This window comes from Trichomycterus rosablanca, chromosome 11, assembly GCF_030014385.1.
Source record: "Trichomycterus rosablanca isolate fTriRos1 chromosome 11, fTriRos1.hap1, whole genome shotgun sequence".
Taxonomy (NCBI): Eukaryota; Metazoa; Chordata; class Actinopteri; order Siluriformes; family Trichomycteridae; genus Trichomycterus; species Trichomycterus rosablanca.
Window position 1 is genome coordinate 18,576,965 of NC_085998.1, and position 20,914 is coordinate 18,597,878.

The 20,914-nt window shown below is 39.6% G+C and overlaps 2 protein-coding genes across 4 annotated transcripts; one reads left to right on the forward strand and one right to left on the reverse strand.

The window, feature by feature from the left end:
* Positions 1-7,241, forward strand: si:dkey-30c15.17 (cAMP-regulated D2 protein). The gene is made up of 8 exons (XM_063005075.1): positions 1-585; positions 847-1,048; positions 2,280-2,413; positions 2,734-2,861; positions 2,938-3,056; positions 4,387-4,527; positions 4,976-5,148; positions 6,686-7,241. The coding sequence occupies exons 1-8, from the start codon at positions 1-3 to the stop codon at positions 7,136-7,138; spliced, it is 1,935 nt and encodes a 644-aa protein (XP_062861145.1). The 3' UTR covers positions 7,139-7,241.
* Positions 7,242-8,387: 1,146 nt separating this feature from the next.
* Positions 8,388-20,333, reverse strand: bbs10 (Bardet-Biedl syndrome 10). Of its 3 annotated transcripts, none has more exons than XM_063004514.1 (3): positions 20,243-20,333; positions 11,794-11,976; positions 8,388-10,123 (listed from the first exon to the last, which is right to left on the reverse strand). In XM_063004514.1, the coding sequence occupies exons 2-3, from the start codon at positions 11,964-11,966 to the stop codon at positions 8,446-8,448; spliced, it is 1,851 nt and encodes a 616-aa protein (XP_062860584.1). In that variant the 5' UTR covers positions 11,967-11,976; positions 20,243-20,333; the 3' UTR covers positions 8,388-8,445. The 3 variants fall into 3 exon arrangements, with proteins under 3 accessions (XP_062860584.1, XP_062860586.1, XP_062860585.1); XM_063004516.1 differs by having other exon boundaries at positions 11,794-11,954; positions 20,243-20,315; XM_063004515.1 differs by having other exon boundaries at positions 11,794-11,967; positions 20,243-20,263.
* Positions 20,334-20,914: the final 581 nt, after the last annotated feature.

Consider the following 20,914-nt stretch of genomic DNA (forward strand, 5'->3'; position numbering starts at 1 on the left):
ATGGTCTTATCGGTCGATGGAGTAACCCTGCTCGTGCTGGTTTCCATGGTGACTCTAGATTTGGTATGTGGGTCGCAGGAGCGAGAAGAGGACTCACGACTCACATTCACTCATTTCGCACATTCACAGCAGGATTACACACTTCAGACTGAAGGAGTAAAGAGCATGACATTCTATGTTCAAAAGACATCACGTAATGCCAGAGTTAAGAATACTGATTTTAATATTCATGTCATCGAGGCTAGAGTAGGTGAACCAAATGCTGGACAAGTAAATAAACCTGATCATAATGCAGCTGATTATCAAATGTCAAATCATGTTGTGCTGGATAATGGTGTGCTGCATGAAACGGATGAAGGAAAGTCCAGTGAAGGTCCTGTTGTGCTCACTCACTCTGGTCCAGTTCGTGGACTGAGACTAGACAAAGCTTATGCGTTTTATGGGATTCCATATGCTGCCCCTCCTGTAGGCCCAAAACGATGGACTGCTCCTGGATCTGTGTCACCATGGAAGAACCCGTATGACGCTACATTCTCTAGACCTGCGTGCATACAGGCTTGTGCTGGAGAAATCTGCCCTTCTGAGGTAATCTTCCCTCTACCAGTAATATCATATTACCTAAACCTTTATCATAACTCAGGGGCTCGGTGGGTTGCACTGAGTGTTTGCAAATCAAATATGCGGTTTAATGGTCCACTGTGGTGACCCATAATTGGAGGAGCCAAAAGGAATCATTCATATAGTCATTCTGTGACATAGTGTACATAAATCTGTTCAGTAACATTTCCTAATATGATTACAAAGAGTAATTAACCATATATTCATTTATTATTAATGTGTGTTTAGGTGAGTGAAGACTGCCTGTATTTAAATGTGTATGTCCCCCTGAGTGTGGACCTATCACTGAAGAACACGACAGGTCTGCCTGTCATGGTGTGGATTCATGGAGGTGATTTTATTGCTGGCTCTGCCTCTAAGCCGCTGTATGAAGGACGCTTCATTAGTAATCATAGCAACACCGTGGTTGTAAATATAGAGTATCGTCTAGGTGAGCCAGACAGCATAATCACAATACAGACCATTTACACAATCACAGAGCACTTTATTAGGCACACCTATCTGGTACTTAGGTTCATTAAATATTTTATAAACTACACCTACCATACAGATGACATTTGGGGGTAAACAGTTACAGATTTTTTAATAATGTTTGAACTTACTGGCCTCATTACTGGGAATACATACCCCATTAGCACTTATAGGTGTACAGTTAAAAACATGTATAATTTTCATCACGTCTTCTTTCAATTGATACTTCAAGTTGACAGTGGGTAGAGCTTTGGGCTATCAATCCAAAGGTTGACAGTTCCACTGCAGTGACACTGACATGGTGGTGGTGTGTTAGTGTGTGTTGTGCTGGTATGAGTGGATAAGACACAGCAATGCTGCTGGAGTTTTTAAATACAGTGTCCACTCACTGTCCACTCTATTAGACACTCCTACCTGGTTGGTTCACCTTGTAGATGTAAAGTCAGAGATGATCGCACATCTATTGCTGCTGTTTGAGTTGGTCATCTTCTAGACCTTCATCAGTGGTCACAGGACACTGCCCATGGGGCACTGTTGGCTGGATATTTTTGGTGGACTATTCTCAGTCCAGCAGTGACAGTGAGGTGTTTAAAAACTCCATCAGTGCTGCTGTGTCTTATCCACTCATACCAGCCCAACACACACTAACACACAACCACCATGTCAGTGTCACTGCAGTGGTGAGAATCATCCACCACTCAAATAATACCTGCTCTGTAGTGGTCCTGGGAGAGTCCTGACCATTGAAGAACAGCATAAAATGGGGCTAACAAAGCATGCAGAGAAACAGATGGACTACAGTCAGTAATTGAAGAACTACAAAGTGCTTCTATATGGTAAGTGGAGCTGATAAAATAGACAGTGAGTGTAGAAACAAGAAGGTGGTTTTAATGTTATGGCTGATCGGTGTATGTCATTACCATGTTAGTGCTGAAGCAGTCCTGAGAATAGTCTAACACCCAAATAACATTTGGTCAGTGGGGGACCTTCAAGGGTCCATCTAATTTAATAAACAGAGTACAAGGAAAGACAAGATATAGAAAGCAACAGCAAGAGTCATTGATTGTATACCAATGAAGTATCTTTATGATAAAATAATTAAAGAATTTACATACCAGATGGGTGTACCTAACACTGTATCTGAGTGTATTTGTAGGCAGATCTGTAATTTACTGTGTATGCATACACAGGAGCCTTTGGGTTCCTGGTGACGGGAAAAGATCCTCAAAGATCTGCGGTGGGAAACTATGGAATTCTGGACCAGCAGGCAGCACTGCACTGGATCAGAAATAACATTGCTTTCTTTGGTGGAGACCCAGCCAAGGTTTGTATACGTAGCCTACAGCTCTAGAAATGAAATTACTTAAATTTACTTTTTTTGTATTTTGTACCTTTAGTTTGTATACTTTCACAGAGAAAATTATAAACCCCATTTTCAGAGGGCATTTTGTGATTTTGTAAAGTATTTGTGATTTGGTAATTCTCTTTGGTTACAATTATATAGAAATGATGCACTAAAATGTGCAAATAATTCCATATTTATGCTTGTTTTCTTTAGAGGGATAATTTAACTTATTTTCTTAACTTATTTATATAACATATATAACTTAACTTATATATAACTTATTATATGTGTGTCTATAGGTGACTCTGTTTGGTGAGAGTGCTGGTGCCCAGTCAGTGTGTCTACATCTAATGATGCCCACCAGCGAAACTCTCTTTCAACAAGCTATAATACAGAGCCAACCATTTTCCATCCCACTCAAAACCAGGTAATTCACACTCACTCACACATTCACACACACACTTTTTCCAAATTACTTATAACAGAAAACTGTAATATCATAGGTGGGATGCCATGAAGTTGGGCAGACACTTTGTGAAGCTGACAAATTGCTCGGTATCTGACCTGGCGTGTCTTCGCTCACTCAGCTCACAACAAATTCTGGAGGCTCAAGTTAAAGCAGGTAAAAACATATATTGGTGAACATTTTGTCATTAATTAATCATAAAAAGGACAGATTGAAGTTAAGTTTTAAGGTTAGCATTGTACAAATAACATGGAGACAAAAGTCTGAGACCATTAGTATAAATTATTCTATAGAACACACAATTCAAAGTGGAAAAAGTATGGTAACATTTATAAGTCAGGAAATGGCTATAAAATCTACTCACATGAGACTGCCCACATATACAGTTAGGGCAATAATTAAAAGTTTCAAAGTTTGTTTTGTCCCCACACACAATGTTTTAATGACCTCTATGACAACAGATCTGTCTGGAAGGACTGCCAGGAAAAAAGCCATTTCATTTCATCTAACCACAAATTGCCTGGGGTTTGCTAAATGCGACTGGAACTTTGACCGAAACCATGTTCTATAATTAGAATAAACAATAAGTGAGCTTTTTGGCAACAGACACTGAAGGTGGGTTTGGCATAAAAAGAAAGATGACTGAACAGAACCTGATGCCCATTGTTGAGTATGATAAAGGGTTTGTGATGATTTTATTTAACCAGGCAAGTCATTAAGAACGAATTCTTATTTACAATGGCGGCCTGGGTGGGGTTGATGTGGGAGTATTCTTCTTCCAAAGGCCATGGGAACCCAATTAGGATACATGGCATAATGGAAATACCAGGACAGTTTGCCTTTGACAGTAAAATAGGTGATCCTTGGATCTTCCAGCAGAACAGTGGTCCAAAACATAAGTCCAGATCAACACAAAAATGATTTACTGAACACAAAATCAAGCTTCTGCCACTGTCATCTTAGTCATCTTAAACCCTATAGAAAAGCTGTGGGGTGAGCTAAAGAGGAGAATGCACAAAAGAGGACCTAGGACGCTGGACAATCTGGAAATTCTGTACAGACTAATGATCTCAATTTCCTTCTTTGTATTCTCCAACTTTTAAGATGTTATAGAAGACTTGTAAGTGCTGTTTTATTGGCAAAATATCCTTGTACATGTGATTTAAAAAAGTGATTAAAAAAACTGTTTCTTTAGAATTTTTCTGTCAACTGTCTTAAGAATTTTTCTGTACTTCAATTAAAAGTTGTATTTTTACCATATGTTTCAATGTAGGAAAGGTGATTTTCTTATAGCCTAACGTCTCTTCTTTTCCAGGGATGCCAGTAATAATGTTCAAAGATTCAACTTCTCACTTAAACTGTGTTACAGATTATATATGTTTTAATGCAAAACTTTTACATAAAAAAAAAAAAAACACAAATCAAAAGCATGTTAATCTCAGACTTTTGTTCTCACTAAATACAGTCTCACCTTTATTTTTGGAAGGTTCTAAAATCATCAACCCCTTCCGATTCCTGGAGGTGTTCGAGACCTGGGGACCATATATTGATGGAGAACTGATTAAGGAGCAGTTATTTCTTGCTTTTCAAAAGGGTCACTGGCAGAGCTACAAGCCTGTTATACTCGGTCAGTATACAGTTTAAGTCAAACGTTTTAATACACTTCTAAGGTGCATGTACACTATGTGGCCAGAAGTATGTGCACACTGTTTAAAATTACTGAGTTTAAATGTTTCAGCCACACTCATTGTTAACAGGTGTATAAAATCAATGCTATCAAATGAATTACAAATCACAAATTTACACAGATTAGGGACATTTTGTAAAATGCAATAAAATCAAGAATCTGAATTAACTTGTGAGGTCAGGCATGGATACTTATATTTCATTAATTTTGTAACAAAAAGTGATTTAATACCGGTGTTTCCTCAATTTGAATTTGATTTGCCTGTAATACCAAGAGATTCAAAATGCAGCTTGAATTTGACTTAGAAATGCTTAGTGTCTGTCTTTGTACAACTGTTTTTACAATTACTGTCCATGTTAATCACACATATGCACTACAATTTCTGCAGGCACTACATCTGAGGAGGGGGTTTTGTTTGTGTATGGGGTGTTCACTCAGTCAGTGTCAGTGCTGGAATGTATAGTCTACACTACCGCAATCTTCAAACAACATACTCTCAGCATCCTACAAAAATACATGCCCCTCTACCATAACCAGGACAGACGCATCATTCTTTCACAGGTGAGACACCACCAAAGTTACACTCAGATTCAAGTAACATAAGAGCCACAAGACGTCTTGAAGAGGTACTTTTCATAGAAAATACTTAAAATGTCTTAACCAAAACTATTGTAAGTATAGTAACAATAGTAAAGGAATTCCAGCCCAATCTTTTTGCAGAATGGTGTTTATTCTGCCATATTGAAGAACTTTTGAACAATAACTACCTGTTAAAGGTTTAACCTAGGCATTTAAACAAGGTTTGAGTCAGGACTTTGACACATAACCCAGTTGTACTTGAGCTTCAGACCATGGACTGATGATAAAATCAATGTATCTGTAAAATAAGGCAAGTTGGCAAGTCCTGAATCTGAATCCCACACCATCCCACTAGGTTTGACTGTAGGTATGATGCTCATATTGTGGAAGGATGAGTAAGCTATACACTAGATGTAACGGAAACCACATTTTTAACATGTGTTCCTCAAAACATTAGTTTAAAAGGTTTGGGGGTCATTAAGTTGTTTTTTGATCAAGGTCTTTGTATTCCTCCTGGTTAGCAGTGTTTTTACAACACTTTTAGGTCACAATACTTCAATGGGAAAATTTGCTCCAGGTTTTAGTTCTCACCATGGTTTGCTAAAGTCTTAGAGCCCTAAAATAATGTTTTATTAGTAGTCAGCCTACTTCACAGTGCCAAAAATGTATATCTAATTGATGTTTAGTTTTAACAGGGTTGTCAGTAATGGGTTGTCAGCCTGGGTGTGTTCTGGGGGTGTTCTAACTGAACTCAAACTTATTTCATTGGTTAACTGAGTAACTAAGGTTGCAATTACATCTGGTTACAAATATATATATATATATATAAAACTATGGTGAAAATTCTAATTGTCATGTTTTGGGAAAAAGAAGGGTAGACTGTATGATCTCAATAGTTTGATACCATACCCACAGCGAAATATACAGATGGGAACATTATAAAATCAAATAGCTTTTCTGAAAGTACTGGGGCATTACAAGGCATCAAATAGAACATGAATAAAGCAATGTAACAGGACTTAATTTAATCTATTTGTCAAGTACCTACATTTAAAGACAAGTTAGATGTTCCAACAAAACAACAACCCAAAACATTTAGCCAAAATAACCCTAAACCAAATGCTTTTAAAAAGAAGTTACATTTGTTCACCTAACATAATTGCCATTAAAATGTATCGAAGAGTTGATCAGAGAAATATCTGCAAGAAATTAGAAGAAATATTTGCCCAGTGGAACAGACAAAAATGCTTCAAATAGCCAAATAATGTAAAATAAGATTACATTTTGTCCTGAAAATCTATTTCTCTCAGCTAGACAGCTATTGACAGACACAAACATTTTATGTTTATTGTTATAAATAATTGGGAGCTACGTGCCGAAATCAATGATTCACATGAGGCTTTCAAGCCAGTATCACAGCAGCAGATACTGTATATCAGAAATAACAAAAATACTTCAAATTCAGAACTTGATATTCAACCTATTATTGTGATCAGATCTTGCTCTTTCTGTCTTTCAGATTGTTACAGACTATGTGTTCCTCTGTCCGACTCGCTGGTCCGCTCGCTCTGCAGTAAGTTTGGGCGGGGCTGTCTGGATGTATGTATTTGACCACACCCCTTCAGATCACAGGATATGGGATGGACTTACTTTCTGTTATGATCATGCCTGTCATGGAGCAGAGCTTCCATTTCTGTTCGACTCTGCTACTGCAGCAAACTTCACCTTTACAGCCCAGGAGACTCACTTAGCTCACCAGATGCTGTGTTATTGGGGTGCATTTGCCCACTCTGGAGATCCAAACTCTGATACTGAGCAAACACCATTCTGCAAGAGGCAGAAGCTACCACCTTGGCCTAAATATACATTTACTGAGAACTGGTCACTATTAAATTTATCTATCCAGTCTCATCCCCAGATTGGCAACAGGGATCACTTTTGTGACTTCTGGGATCAGCTGAACATTTACTGATAGGAACACTAAGATTGTATTATAAGTCAAAAGAAACTATTTCAAAGCTATATTTCTAGTTATGTAAGCATGCTTTTAATTCTTTTTTTTTTTTTTTGCTATAGTGGTGTACAAAAACTGTGTATTTAAAATAGTGTAAAAAGTAATAACTTTAATCTTTTTAACTTTTTTCCAAGTGTAAAGTTTAATAATGATGAATGTGCACACCAGATAGTTTAACTATCAGTGTTTACCTTGTAACTCAACGTCCCCTAAACTCAAAATCTTTTAAACTTGCCCTTCATTGAGAAATGTGTACCCTTAAACTCAATGTTTCCTTTAAACTCAACAGTTCAGTTTCTTTGAAAAAGTGTATTTATTTAATTTCAAATTACCAATAACCAGACCTCATCAAAGTGCGCTCATGAGACAAATCTGCATTTGTGTTGAATAACCGTCAAATCCACTCTGAAAGTGTTCACATGTATCTGAGTTTAGCTGGATTTTTTTCCTATTTCACTTTTAAACTTGTGTTATAGCTCGGCGTTCTAAGAAATTGTAAAAATCAGCTATTTTTCGAGAAAGAGTCTAAAATGCTTATCATTAAAAAGCAGCGCAAGGGTTAATGTGCCGCTTCTCATGTAAATGCGCCTTTACTGAATGGAATACGGTATTTCAAGATCAAGCATCTAATGATTAAGAAGCATAAGAAAACAATTGCAGGTTTTAATGTATTTTTTATTAATGTTTAACTGTTTCAATTGTATTTCAGTGTTTTTATATTATATTTGTGTTATTTTCAGAGTATAAGTGTCAAAAACAATCCCATTATTTTACATAAGCCTAAAATATATGCAGTTCCATGGGACCATGGAACGCATTAACAGGTTTCTCATACATCCTTATGGGAAAAAATACCTTAAAACTCAACGTCTTTTAAACTCAACGGCACTCCTAGAACCAACTGACATTGAGTTTCAAGGTACCACTGTATTTTAATGTTACCAGGCAGTATTGTTAGTGTTAGCAATCATAAAAAACATGACAGTACAATTTAGTCACATGATTACAATTTAATTTAGGGATTTACTTTTATTGAGATGGTGGAAGAGCCAAGATCACAATGCTAAACAGGCTTAATGCACATTTAAAATGCTGCGTATAAGGATGTGTGTCTGGGACGAGAATGTTAGAAGAATGTGAATGTAACTGTTTTGGTGCTATGGTACTTGGTCTATAAGTTTGACAACCACTGATGCGTACTAAAAACAAATGAATAACAACATTTATTTTTAAAAATCGAAAACAGAATGACACATTTTTAAGAGTTACGTCATTTCTTCTTCACTTTCCTTGGAGAACGAGGTAAGTGATTTGTGCAAGGAAGTAGTTGTGTGTAGTATAGTTCCCACACACAACAGCCTGTTCACACACTGAAGCACAGATGCCACCAAGTGCTGTTTACTACATACTGGTTCTACACACAAGGAGCCCGATCCAGCTGACCTGAATCCAAACTGGGATTCAGACCCTGACCCAAACTCATTCATCAGACGGCCCTGCTTCAGAAGCTGCAGATGTCTCAGAAACTGTGCATGCTGCTGGAGGAAATATCTCGGTTTGTGGGAGTTCAGCAATCTGGGGACGCTCAGTATGGCTTTAGCGAGGAGAATTTTGCTCTCAGAGTCACCATGGTTACTATTCTGAGAAAGGGAATGATGTAATAGAAATTCAAACGCTCCACCTACAGGGACAACTGCACCAGCTTTTAAAATGCCATCCCAAAAGTTTGCATTTAAAGGTGACTCTCGTGACTGGTCTGAAATAGAGCTGTGTGCCCCCTCATAAAGTAAAGATGATCCACACAGCTTCTCATTCTGACTTTCATGTGTCTGGGCGACTTTGTCTCTGTCTATCTGATGCACGTGTGAGTCACTAGAAGACGGTGTCTCATTCGACTGTTCCCTCGTTCTGAGAAATGACTGAGTCAGATGCTGGAGCATGGCGAAGACGCCTCGGCTTACGCTCACACTCTGTTCCAGTGCTCCAGGAGTGGGTGCACAGAGCACAAGCGAGTGCATGTGTAAGGATTTGTATGGTGGGATGCCCAGATTAGCATATTTGCAACCTCCTATCTGCAAGCAGCTGCAGTGGGTTAGCGTAGCTACTCGCAGCAGAGGTTGCTGAGGAATCACTTCTGCAGCAGTGAGCTCACACAGTAGGTCCAGCTGTGCTGAATCGCAGCACTCTAGCACTGAGATGCTGTTCAGGCGAGCCCATTCCAGTACAAGATCTGACTGCTTCACAGACGACAACAAGACATTTACTTGAAGTTGTAGAATTTTGGCTAGTCTCTGTTGCATTAAGCTCTCGGACCGAAGCATCCAGTCCTTCTGAAAATAAATAGTTACACTATCATCACCTTTAAAAGATGCAGCAAGATTCTCACAAACCACCAGCGCTTTCACTGGCCCTTCTCCTTCAGTCTCTGTCAGCACTGACCATTTACCAGCCAGGACCAGACCTTCCACCACATGTGACTTGGAACTGGGAAGTCCTGGCACATCTGTACACAGCGAGGAGAAGTTTGAGTGAAGGAACAAGACTGATTCTTTTGCAGAACTGTTTGCATCATTACTAACTCTGTTGTAGAGCTCACAAAGAACAGGTGTGAGTACTGCAGCCTGACAAGTATTGACTCTTCCCGCCATGTACCCACCCACCAAGGCAGACAAGACACCCCCTTCCAGTTCACATCCGCCGAGTTCAAATAGAGATGAGGCATATGGGACGACGCCATGGGCTATGACACCATCCAGCTCATTACAGCAGATCGCCAGAAATTGATTTGCCAGTTTGCGGGTGTAGGCCAGATTACAGGATGCTTGGTGGCATCTATCTGTAGAGTTGCGAATTTCTCGCAGCAGTGCAGCCAGCAGAAGGATGAAGGACTTGGAACCATCTGCTGTGACATGATCGTGTGCACTCACACACTCCAGTACTGTTCTAAGAGACAAAAACACAGAAGTGAGCGGAATCTTAGGCCATTCTATAATCACATTATGGAATATAGGCAATATATAAATATAAACTATAGCCAGAGAAATTGAGACACTACTTGTAATATTTATTTATTAGGTTTTTAACGTCATGTTTTACACCCTTGGTTACATTCATGACAGGACAGGTAGTTACTCGTTACACAAGCATAATCAGTTCACAAGGTTACTGTAATTGTCATGGACAATTCTGTATCTCTAATTCACCTCACTTGCATGTTTTTGGACTGTGGGAGGAAACCAGTGCTCCCGGAGGAAACCCATGCAGCAAGGGGAGAACATGCAAACTCCACACAGAAAGGACCCAGGCGGCTCCACCTGGGAATCGAACCAAGGACCTATTTGTGGTGAGGTGACAGTGCAACCCACTGAGCCACCATGCCGCCCTCACTACTTGTAATAAAAAGATTTATCTGTTTTGGATGTGCTAACAGGTGCATAAAATAAACAATCTTTACAATCTTTATAAATGCTGGCAATAGAACAGGTCACACCTTAGAGGTCATTTACTTTGAACATGGCACTGTAATAAGATGCCAATACTTTTACAAGTCATTAATTTGCTTTGCGGCCTAAACCTACTGTTGTGTTATTTTAAAATAAACAATTGAGAAGCATTAGGCCGTACAACTTCAGTGAAAGGAACAATTAAAATGATTTCTTCTCTTTTGAAAAACTCACTACTGAGCAATATCAGCACAATTAGTGCTCATCAAGGGCTTCATGGACTGAGGTTCCATGGCCTAGAATCAGAAGAAAAGCTTAAGATCATCAGTCGCAAAGCCAAGCATCAACTGAATTGGTGTAACCCACAACGACACAGGACTCTGGAGCAGTATATATCACAATACTGTACCATGTCATTATTAAAGAAGTGATAACATTCAAAAGAGCATGAAACAAAGTAAGCTTTAAAAAATCATTTTGCTTAGTTGGTGTGGAAGAACTTGAACTGGAAAACCAACAGGATACCAGAATTGAAAAGTAGAAGATGAAAAAGCAGTATGCTGCTGATGTTTAGCACATTATGATTTACACTCCATGATTTACATTTCACATTTACATTTTCAGCATTTATCAGACGTACAACTGAGCCTTGCTCAGGGGCTCAACAGTGGCAACCTGGCAGTGGTGGGGCTCGGACCTGCAACCTTTTCTTAACCACTAGGCTACAGCTGCCCTACTGTACTTATATGTTTGTGGAAACATATAAGTACCTCTGCTATTACATTTAACCCTTTAATCACCAACCAACTGGACTGTTCACATAGTAATCAGTAGCAGTTTGGATCAAGTTTATGCTTACACAATGTTATAAAAGCTCTCTTTATCCCCAGTATTTACTGGATAAACACTTCTGGAACAAAAAAATTATTAAGCTTTAAATGGTCCTAACAACAGTTCATTGTTTACTCTTCACACCTTTGTTGCCAGGATTTTGTGATTTTAAAAATCGGTTTCAGATCAATTATTGCAGCTTTTTATCATGTTCACCTTTACTGTGACCTATAACCTGTGCAATTTAATAAAAAATGAAAATTGTTTAGGGAGAACATAAAAAGTATTTATGTAATCTACACATCCTAAGCCATGAGTAAGAGTGTGTGTGGTGTGTACCTTGCTATAGGGTGGTCAAGGCGTAGCGTAGTAAGGATGCGTTGTCCGTGTCGGGTGATGAGCATTTCTCCAGTGTCTTTAGTGAAGAGAACACTCCCACCATCTGGCCCAATACAATGCTGTACCACACACTCCAACGCTCCTGCTACACTGAGGGAAGCCTGCAGGGACATACTGTACTCTCTGCTTTACACATTTACACACACAAACACAAACAAACCATTTTTCTTTAGAATAAAGTTGTGCAATTTCAGTGTTAATAAACATACAAAATAAACCTGAAAAGTTGTGTATGATCAGCACCAGCTGTGACAGTGTACATATCTTTTTATGTAAGCACTCAGAGAAAATACAGACCAATATTCAAATGTAAAAGTAGAGCTGGGTGGTATGACGGTACATTCAGTATAACGGCTTTGATTCCTTGTACGGTATGGATTTTTCATATACCGCATGTCGTAGCATAGTTAATACAACAACTGTAAGCTTGAATAGGCAGCAAATCATATAATATTGTTCACCGCTAAAAGCACTATGGAGCACTGTGCAGATCAGATACAGCTCACTTGTTAACCAGGCAGAGTTAGCATAACAGTGTTAACATATGAGAGAGGTTTTCTTGACGTGGTGGGAAAAAATAAACAAAAACAGCAAAGAAATGAGCCGTGTTGGCAGTTTACTGACAAACTGACCACAATATTAAGCTTTCGTCATGGTTATGCCAAGTCCCCTGATATATACCACATAGAAAAGGTGTTTTGGGAGCTGGAAATGTTGATTTTCTACCAGTCTGTAATATGTTCAACCAGTCTGTAATCTCCAGTGTCCTCTTCTATGCTGTGTTGTGTTGGGAGGGCAGCATGAAGAAGAGCAACACGACTGGACAGGTTGGTGAAGAAAGCTGGCTCTGTGGTTGGCACAGAGCTCGACACTTTTATGCAGGTGGCTGAGGAAAGGACACTCAAAAAACTTTGGAAAACTGGAGCCGAGAGGGTTAAGGGCCTTGCTCAAGGACCCAACAGTGGCTGCATGGCAGAGCTGGGAATTGAACTCTCAACCTTCCAGTTCATAGCCTAAAGCCCTACCTGCTAGGCTACCACTGACCACTGTCCTGGCAGGCAGACTGTTTAACACCACACGACGACAGGGATGTTAAATCTTTAACTCATGCATACACTGACACACATACCGTCATGTAATTCTTTGATATATACAGTGTATCACAAAAGTGAGTACACCCCTCACATTTCTGCAGATATTTAAGTATATCTTTTCATGGGACAACACTGACAAAATGACACTTTGACACAATGAAAAGTAGTCTGTGTGCAGCTTATATAACAGTGTAAATTTATTCTTCCCTCAAAATAACTCAATATACAGCCATTAATGTCTAAACCACCGGCAACAAAAGTGAGTACACCCCTAAGAAACTACACCCCTAAATGTCCAAATTGAGCACTGCTTGTCATTTTCCCTCCAAAATGTCATGTGATTTGTTAGTGTTACTAGGTCTCAGGTGTGCATAGGGAGCAGGTGTGTTCAATTTAGTAGTACAGCTCTCACACTCTCTCATACTGGTCACTGAAAGTTCCAACATGGCACCTCATGGCAAAGAACTCTCTGAGGATCTTAAAAGACGAATTGTTGCGCTACATGAAGATGGCCAAGGCTACAAGAAGATTGCCAACACCCTGAAACTGAGCTGCAGCACAGTGGCCAAGATCATCCAGCGTTTTAAAAGAGCAGGGTCCACTCAGAACAGACCTCGCGTTGGTCGTCCAAAGAAGCTGAGTGCACGTGCTCAGCGTCACATCCAACTGCTGTCTTTGAAAGATAGGCGCAGGAGTGCTGTCAGCATTGCTGCAGAGATTGAAAAGGTGGGGGGTCAGCCTGTCAGTGCTCAGACCATACGCCGCACACTACATCAAATTGGTCTGCATGGCTGTCACCCCAGAAGGAAGCCTCTTCTGAAGTCTCTACACAAGAAAGCCTGCAAACAGTTTGCTGAAGACATGTCAACAAAGGACATGGATTACTGGAACCATGTCCTATGGTCTGATGAGACCAAGATTAATTTGTTTGGTTCAGATGGTCTCAAGCATGTGTGGCGGCAATCAGGTGAGGAGTACAAAGATAAGTGTGTCATGCCTACAGTCAAGCATGGTGGTGGGAATGCCATGGTCTGGGGCTGCATGAGTGCAGCAGGTGTTGGGGAGTTACATTTCATTGAGGGACACATGAACTCCAATATGTACTGTGAAATACTGAAGCAGAGCATGATCCCCTCCCTCCGGAAACTGGGTCGCAGGGCAGTGTTCCAGCATGATAATGACCCCAAACACACCTCTAAGACGACCACTACTTTATTGAAGAGGCTGAGGGTAAAGGTGATGGACTGGCCAAGCATGTCTCCAGACCTAAACCCAATAGAACATCTTTGGGGCATCCTCAAGCGGAAGGTGGAGGAGCGCAAAGTCTCGAATATCCGCCAGCTCCGTGATGTCGTCATGGAGGAGTGGAAAAGCATTCCAGTGGCAACCTGTGAAGCTCTGGTAAACTCCATGCCCAGGAGAGTTAAGGCAGTTCTGGGAAATAATGGTGGCCACACAAAATATTGACACTTCAGGAACTTTCACTTAGGGGTGTACTCACTTTTGTTGCTGGTGGTTTAGACATTAATGGCTGTATATTGAGTTATTTTGAGGGAAGAATAAATTTACACTGTTATATAAGCTGCACACAGACTACTTTTCATTGTGTCAAAGTGTCATTTTGTCAGTGTTGTCCCATGAAAAGATATACTTAAATATCTGCAGAAATGTGAGGGGTGTACTCACTTTTGTGATACACTGTATATAAATCTGAAAAGGGGCATCAGAAGAGCCAAACACACCTACAAACTGTCTGTTGAGGAGCACTTTCACAACTCTGACTCCCGTCGTATGTGGAAGGGCATTCAGACACTCACCAGCTACAAACCCTCACATCCAACCCCTCCATCCAACAGTGCGTCCCTCCCAGATGAGCTTAACAGGTTCTACGCTCGCTTTAACTACAATGGACTTCACACCACACAGAGTCGACTACCTGAGGACTGCAACCTCCTTACACTCTCTACAGCTGAGGTGTGTTCAGTACTAAGTAAAGTAAACGCGAGGAAGGCTGCCGGCCCTGACGGCATCCCTGGACGTGTCCTGAGAGCATGCGCTGAACAGCTAGCCCAGGTCTTTACTAACATCTACAACCTGTCACTGGCCCAGGCTACTGTTCCTACGTGCTGGAAGACATCGATCATCATTCCGGTGCCAAAGCGTACTACTGCAGCTTGCCTGAATGACTTTAGACCGGTAGCACTCACACCTATTGCAATGAAGTGCTTTGAGAAACTGGTTCTCTGCCATCTGAAAGCGGCGCTTCCACCAGCACTGGATCCCTACCAGTTTGCCTACCGTGCTAACAGATCAACAGAGGATGCCATTTCCACTGCCCTTCACTCTGCTCTCACCCATCTGGACAATAATGACACCTACATACGGATGCTGTTTATTGATTTCAGTTCCGCCTTCAATACGGTAATCCCAACCAAGCTGGTAGCCAAGCTCAGTGACCTGGGAATCAGCACCCCCATGTGTAACTGGGTCTTGAACTTTTTAACAAACAGACCACAGTCTGTAAGGTTGGGTAGTCAGGTGTCCTCTAGCCTGACTTTGAGCTCTGGTGTTCCACAGGGCTGTGTGTTAAGTCCATTGCTTTTCTCCCTGTTCACCCACGACTGTGTGCCGCTGCATAGATCCAACACCCTCATCAAGTTTGCAGACGACACCACAGTGGTTGGCCGCATCAAAGACAACGACGAATCGGCCTACAGGGAGGAGATCCAGCACCTGGTGGCGTGGTGTTCCTCCAACAACCTTCATTTAAACACAGATAAGACCAAAGAGCTCATCGTGGACTTCCGGAAAACCAAGAGCTGCACACATCTCCCTGTCCTTATCAATGGTGATGAGGTGGAGCGTGTCTCCAGTTTTAAGTTTTTGGGCATCCACATCTCTGAGGATCTTTCCTGGACCCACAACACATCCTGTCTGGTGAAGAAAGCGCAGCAGCGCCTTTACTTCTTGAGGAGACTAAAAAAGGACCATCTGTCTCCCCAGATTCTCACAAACTTCTACCGCTGCACCATCGAGAGCGTACTGTCCAACTGTGTGACAGTGTGGTACGGCAGCTCCACTGTGGCTGACAGGAAGGCCCTTCACAAGGTGGTGAGGACTGCTCAACGAATCATCGGTACACAGCTCCCCACCATCGGAGACCTTCACCACCAGCGCTGTGTGCGCAGAGCACACAGTATCATCAGGGACCCCTACCACCCCAGCCACACACTGTATAACCTTCTGCCATCTGGGATAAGATACAGGAGCATACGTGCCAGGACCAGTCGGTTAAAAAACAGTTTTTTTCCCACCTCAATAACTTTATTGAACACCACTATTCGCCGTTAACACACATTCTGGACATTCTGAACTGAACACTGGACCTATTATTTATTATTTATCATTGCACTGTTTGGATTACACACTGGACTGTTGTGTTGTTATTTATCATTGCACATTTCTCATTGCACAAGTTGCACCTGCACTTTAACATCACCCCGGACTGCATGCTTGACTGTCGTAATTATTTATCATTGCACCTGCACTTTACACAACTGTCATACATATATATGTATAGTTATAGTTATTTTTTTCACCATCCTTATATAGTTATAGTTACAGCTGTATAGTTATTATTTACACATCCTTTATCCCAGTACTGTTATTACTAATATATACCTAACTAATCTTATTATTATTACTGTTATTATTATAATACATATTCATTTTTACTAATATGCTTATTGTTATTATTGCTATTATGTATATAGTAATATGTACATAGATATAATTTCATATATGTAACTAGCTATAGTTATAACTCTATATTCATATTAATCATAGGTATATGTTACTAATATTCTCTGTCTTTTTGCACAATGCTACTATTTGCACTTCTGGTAGATGCTAACTACATTTCGTTGCCTGTACCTGTACTAAGCAATGACAATAAAGTTGAATCTATCTAATCTATCTATCTATATATATATATAGTTGTATTACTTGTATTTTAAGCCATAGTATCAGAAGCACAATTGCAAATTTGCATTCTGTATGTTGTATACAGTATACAGCATAAGTGAGTGAGTGAGTCAGTCAGTCAGTCAGTCAGTAAATCAGTCAGTAAGTAATACAGTAACTAAGTCAGTCAGTAAGTAAGCAAGTAAGTCAGTAAGTAGGTATGTAAATAGGTAGGCAAGTAGGTAAGTAAGTAAGTAAGTAGGCAAGTAAGTAGGTAGGTAAGAGGGTAGGCAAGTAGGTAAGTAAGTAAGTAAGTAGGCAAGTAAGTAGGTAGGTAAGAGGGTAGGCAAGTAGGTAAGTAAGTAAGTAGGTAGTCAAGTAAGTAGGTAGGTAAGAGGGTAGGTAAGTAAGTAGGTAGGTAGGTAAGAGGGTAGGTAAGTAAGTAAGTAGGTAGGTAAGAGGGTAGGTAAGTAAGTAAGTAAGTAAGTAAGTAGGTAGGTAAGTAAGTAAGTAGGCAAGTAAGTAGGTAGGTAAGTAAGTAGGTAGGTAAGAGGGTAGGTAAGTAAGTAGGTAGGTAAGAGGGTAGATAAGTAAGTAAGTAGGCAAGTAAGTAGGTAGGTAAGAGGGTAGGTAAGTAAGTAGGTAGGTAAGAGGGTAGGTAAGTAAGTAGGTAGGTACGAGGGTAGGTAAGTAAGTAAGTAGGCAAGTAAGTAGGTAGGTAAGAGGGTAGGTAAGTAAGTAGGTAGGTAAGTAAGTAAGTAAGTAGGCAAGTAAGTAGGTAGGTAAGTAAGTAGGCAAGTAGGTAAGTAAAAAGTATGTATGTATGTATGTATGTATGTATGTATGTATGTATGTATGTATGTATCTATCTATCTATCTATCTATCTATCTATCTATCTATCTATCTATCTATCTATCTATCTATCTATCTATCTATCTATCTTTCTAAAATAAGCAGAACTTTATATCAAAGCCAGTTGGACGTGTAACAAACTCATGGTCGGGTGTCCACATACTTCTGACTTTATAATAAATGTCTAATCCTCCTCTTCACTGTTTACTAGAAACAGCATTTCAGAATCAAAAGCTTTACAATACTCGCTTACTTACCTTAGCGGATGACACTACTAAGCATTTATTGGGCACTTATGAGATCAGTATTTGATTATGGTAGCATAGCCTATATGTCTGCAGCAGAATCAAATTTGAAAATCTTAGATGTGCTGCAAGCTCAAGCATTAAGAACATGTAGTGGGGCCTTTAAAACTTCTCCAGTATCAGCAATGCAGGTAGAAATGGGAGAAATGCCTTTAAGGATCAGAAGGGTACAACTAATGTTAACATATTGGGTCAATCTTCAGGGACAAGATAATACTCATCCTACCAAAAAGGTACTACTAGACTGCTGGGAACATTATGGCTCAAATATAAAAAGTTTTGGGTGGATAGGTAATGCTAAAGCTGAAAGTGTAGGATTACACGAACTCCAGTACTGCCATACAATCCCATTATCTTCAACCCCCCCATGGTTATTTTCTATGCCAGATGTGGATTTAAGTATACGAAATATATTGGAGAATAAATCAAATTAATTGGTTAAAAAAGACATAGTACAGAAATATATAGATAAACACTTTTTGAATTCTGTTCATATATTTACAGATGGCTCAAAGGATCCTGAGAAAGAAAAAGTAGGTTCAGCGGTTTATGTCTCAGCAAGCAATGATATTAAGAAAAGGTTATCAAATCACTTGTCAGTATACTCCGCAGAATTAATGGCAATATTACTGGCACTACAGTGGTTACAGGAGTTAAGTAACAATGTCATCATTTCAGATAGCTACTCAGCACTTAGTAGCATTCAGTCAGGCAGATCACTAAGAACAGATATTTTAAATCAAATTTATATCATATTACATAAAATAGATATCAAAGGTAGGTCAGTAAGTTTTCTTTGGGTTCCTGCTCATGTTGGGTTAGAGGGGAATGAACAGGTAGATAAAATAGCAAAACAAACTTTAAAACACAAACACATAGATCTACATATTCCACTGAACAAAACTGAGGCAAAGGTCTACATTAAAAAGTATGGCAAAACAGCCTGGCAAGAATATTGGGATAGAAGTGAAACAGGAAGACATTTATACAGAATACAAAAAAAGATAGACTCAGGTAGAAGGACAGGCAGGAGACGGAGGGAGGAAACCATAATAACACGTCTAAGAATAGGGCACTCAGGTCTAAATCACACACTAAAGATAATCAATATTTAATTATTACTTGTATTTTAAGCCATAGTATCAGAAGCACAATTGCAAATTTGCATTCTGTATGTTGTATACAGTATACAGCATAAGTGAGTGAGTGAGTCAGTCAGTCAGTCAGTCAGTAAATCAGTCAGTAAGTAATACAGTAACTAAGTCAGTCAGTAAGTAAGCAAGTAAGTCAGTAAGTAGGTATGTAAATAGGTAGGCAAGTAGGTAAGTAAGTAAGTAAGTAGGCAAGTAAGTAGGTAGGTAAGAGGGTAGGCAAGTAGGTAAGTAAGTAAGTAAGTAGGCAAGTAAGTAGGTAGGTAAGAGGGTAGGCAAGTAGGTAAGTAAGTAAGTAGGTAGTCAAGTAAGTAGGTAGGTAAGAGGGTAGGTAAGTAAGTAGGTAGGTAGGTAAGAGGGTAGGTAAGTAAGTAAGTAGGTAGGTAAGAGGGTAGGTAAGTAAGTAAGTAAGTAAGTAAGTAGGTAGGTAAGTAAGTAAGTAGGCAAGTAAGTAGGTAGGTAAGTAAGTAGGTAGGTAAGAGGGTAGGTAAGTAAGTAGGTAGGTAAGAGGGTAGATAAGTAAGTAAGTAGGCAAGTAAGTAGGTAGGTAAGAGGGTAGGTAAGTAAGTAGGTAGGTAAGAGGGTAGGTAAGTAAGTAGGTAGGTACGAGGGTAGGTAAGTAAGTAAGTAGGCAAGTAAGTAGGTAGGTAAGAGGGTAGGTAAGTAAGTAGGTAGGTAAGTAAGTAAGTAAGTAGGCAAGTAAGTAGGTAGGTAAGTAAGTAGGCAAGTAGGTAAGTAAAAAGTATGTATGTATGTATGTATGTATGTATGTATGTATGTATGTATGTATGTATCTATCTATCTATCTATCTATCTATCTATCTATCTATCTATCTATCTATCTATCTATCTATCTTTCTAAAATAAGCAGAACTTTATATCAAAGCCAGTTGGACGTGTAACAAACTCATGGTCGGGTGTCCACATACTTCTGACTTTATAATAAATGTCTAATCCTCCTCTTCACTGTTTACTAGAAACAGCATTTCAGAATCAAAAGCTTTACAATACTCGCTTACTTACCTTAGCCATTCTTCAGCATGACAGTTAAAACATTGTAGATATGTGGGTTATATTTTTGTAGCAGAACACGTGCTTAATTGTTTATTTAAACAGTTAACTATCAAATAGATTAACAGATGAAATCTGACAGAAGCATGGCTGCTATTATCCTCCTCTTTCTCCAGTTCGCTTTCCTCTGTATCTAGGAGACGCATTTCTTCTTCTCTCCCCCCCGAGTCCACCGTTATAAAATCATACTCAATACTGACATCTAGCAGTGCATTTAGAATTGCAGATAACGAACCATCTCTGGTGTCCTGTCCAGAGTGTTACTGCAGTGCGCCCAGTGACTGGGGAAACCAGACCCACCGTGATCCTGACCAGGATAAAGCCAAATTAAAACCAGTCCACATTTTTCTTTGAAGAGTAAAGGGTTCAAATTGCAGAAACATAAGACTTAACAGTTACTTGGCAAATCCTTTTATTGAGTTGTCTTTCGACATCTTTGTCGTCTTAGCTGTGTCAATTTCTAAAGATAAAACAGAAAGATGTTACAACAGATCCCAGTAAAAACAAAGCAGACATTAATAAAAAGTAAGTTAAAGCTTGTGCTTGTGCATTCTACAGTGTGTTAAAATAACAACAAAAGAATCCAAATCAGATCCTTAAAATATGAGGACTGTTTTACCATAG

Bases quoted from the DNA above. Each gene is read 5' to 3' on its own strand.
- si:dkey-30c15.17 (XM_063005075.1), top strand. From the start codon at position 1: ATGGTCTTATCGGTCGATGGAGTAACCCTGCTCGTGCTGGTTTCCATG. The intron at 2,414-2,733 runs GTTTGTATACGT...GTGTGTCTATAG, and splicing joins TTGGTGGAGACCCAGCCAAG to GTGACTCTGTTTGGTGAGAG. The intron at 5,149-6,685 runs GTGAGACACCAC...TCTGTCTTTCAG, and splicing joins GACGCATCATTCTTTCACAG to ATTGTTACAGACTATGTGTT.
- bbs10 (XM_063004514.1), bottom strand. From the start codon at position 11,966: ATGTCCCTGCAGGCTTCCCTCAGTGTAGCAGGAGCGTTGGAGTGTGTG. The intron at 10,124-11,793 runs GTACACACCACA...TTTGTCTCTTAG, and splicing joins CTTGACCACCCTATAGCAAG to AACAGTACTGGAGTGTGTGA.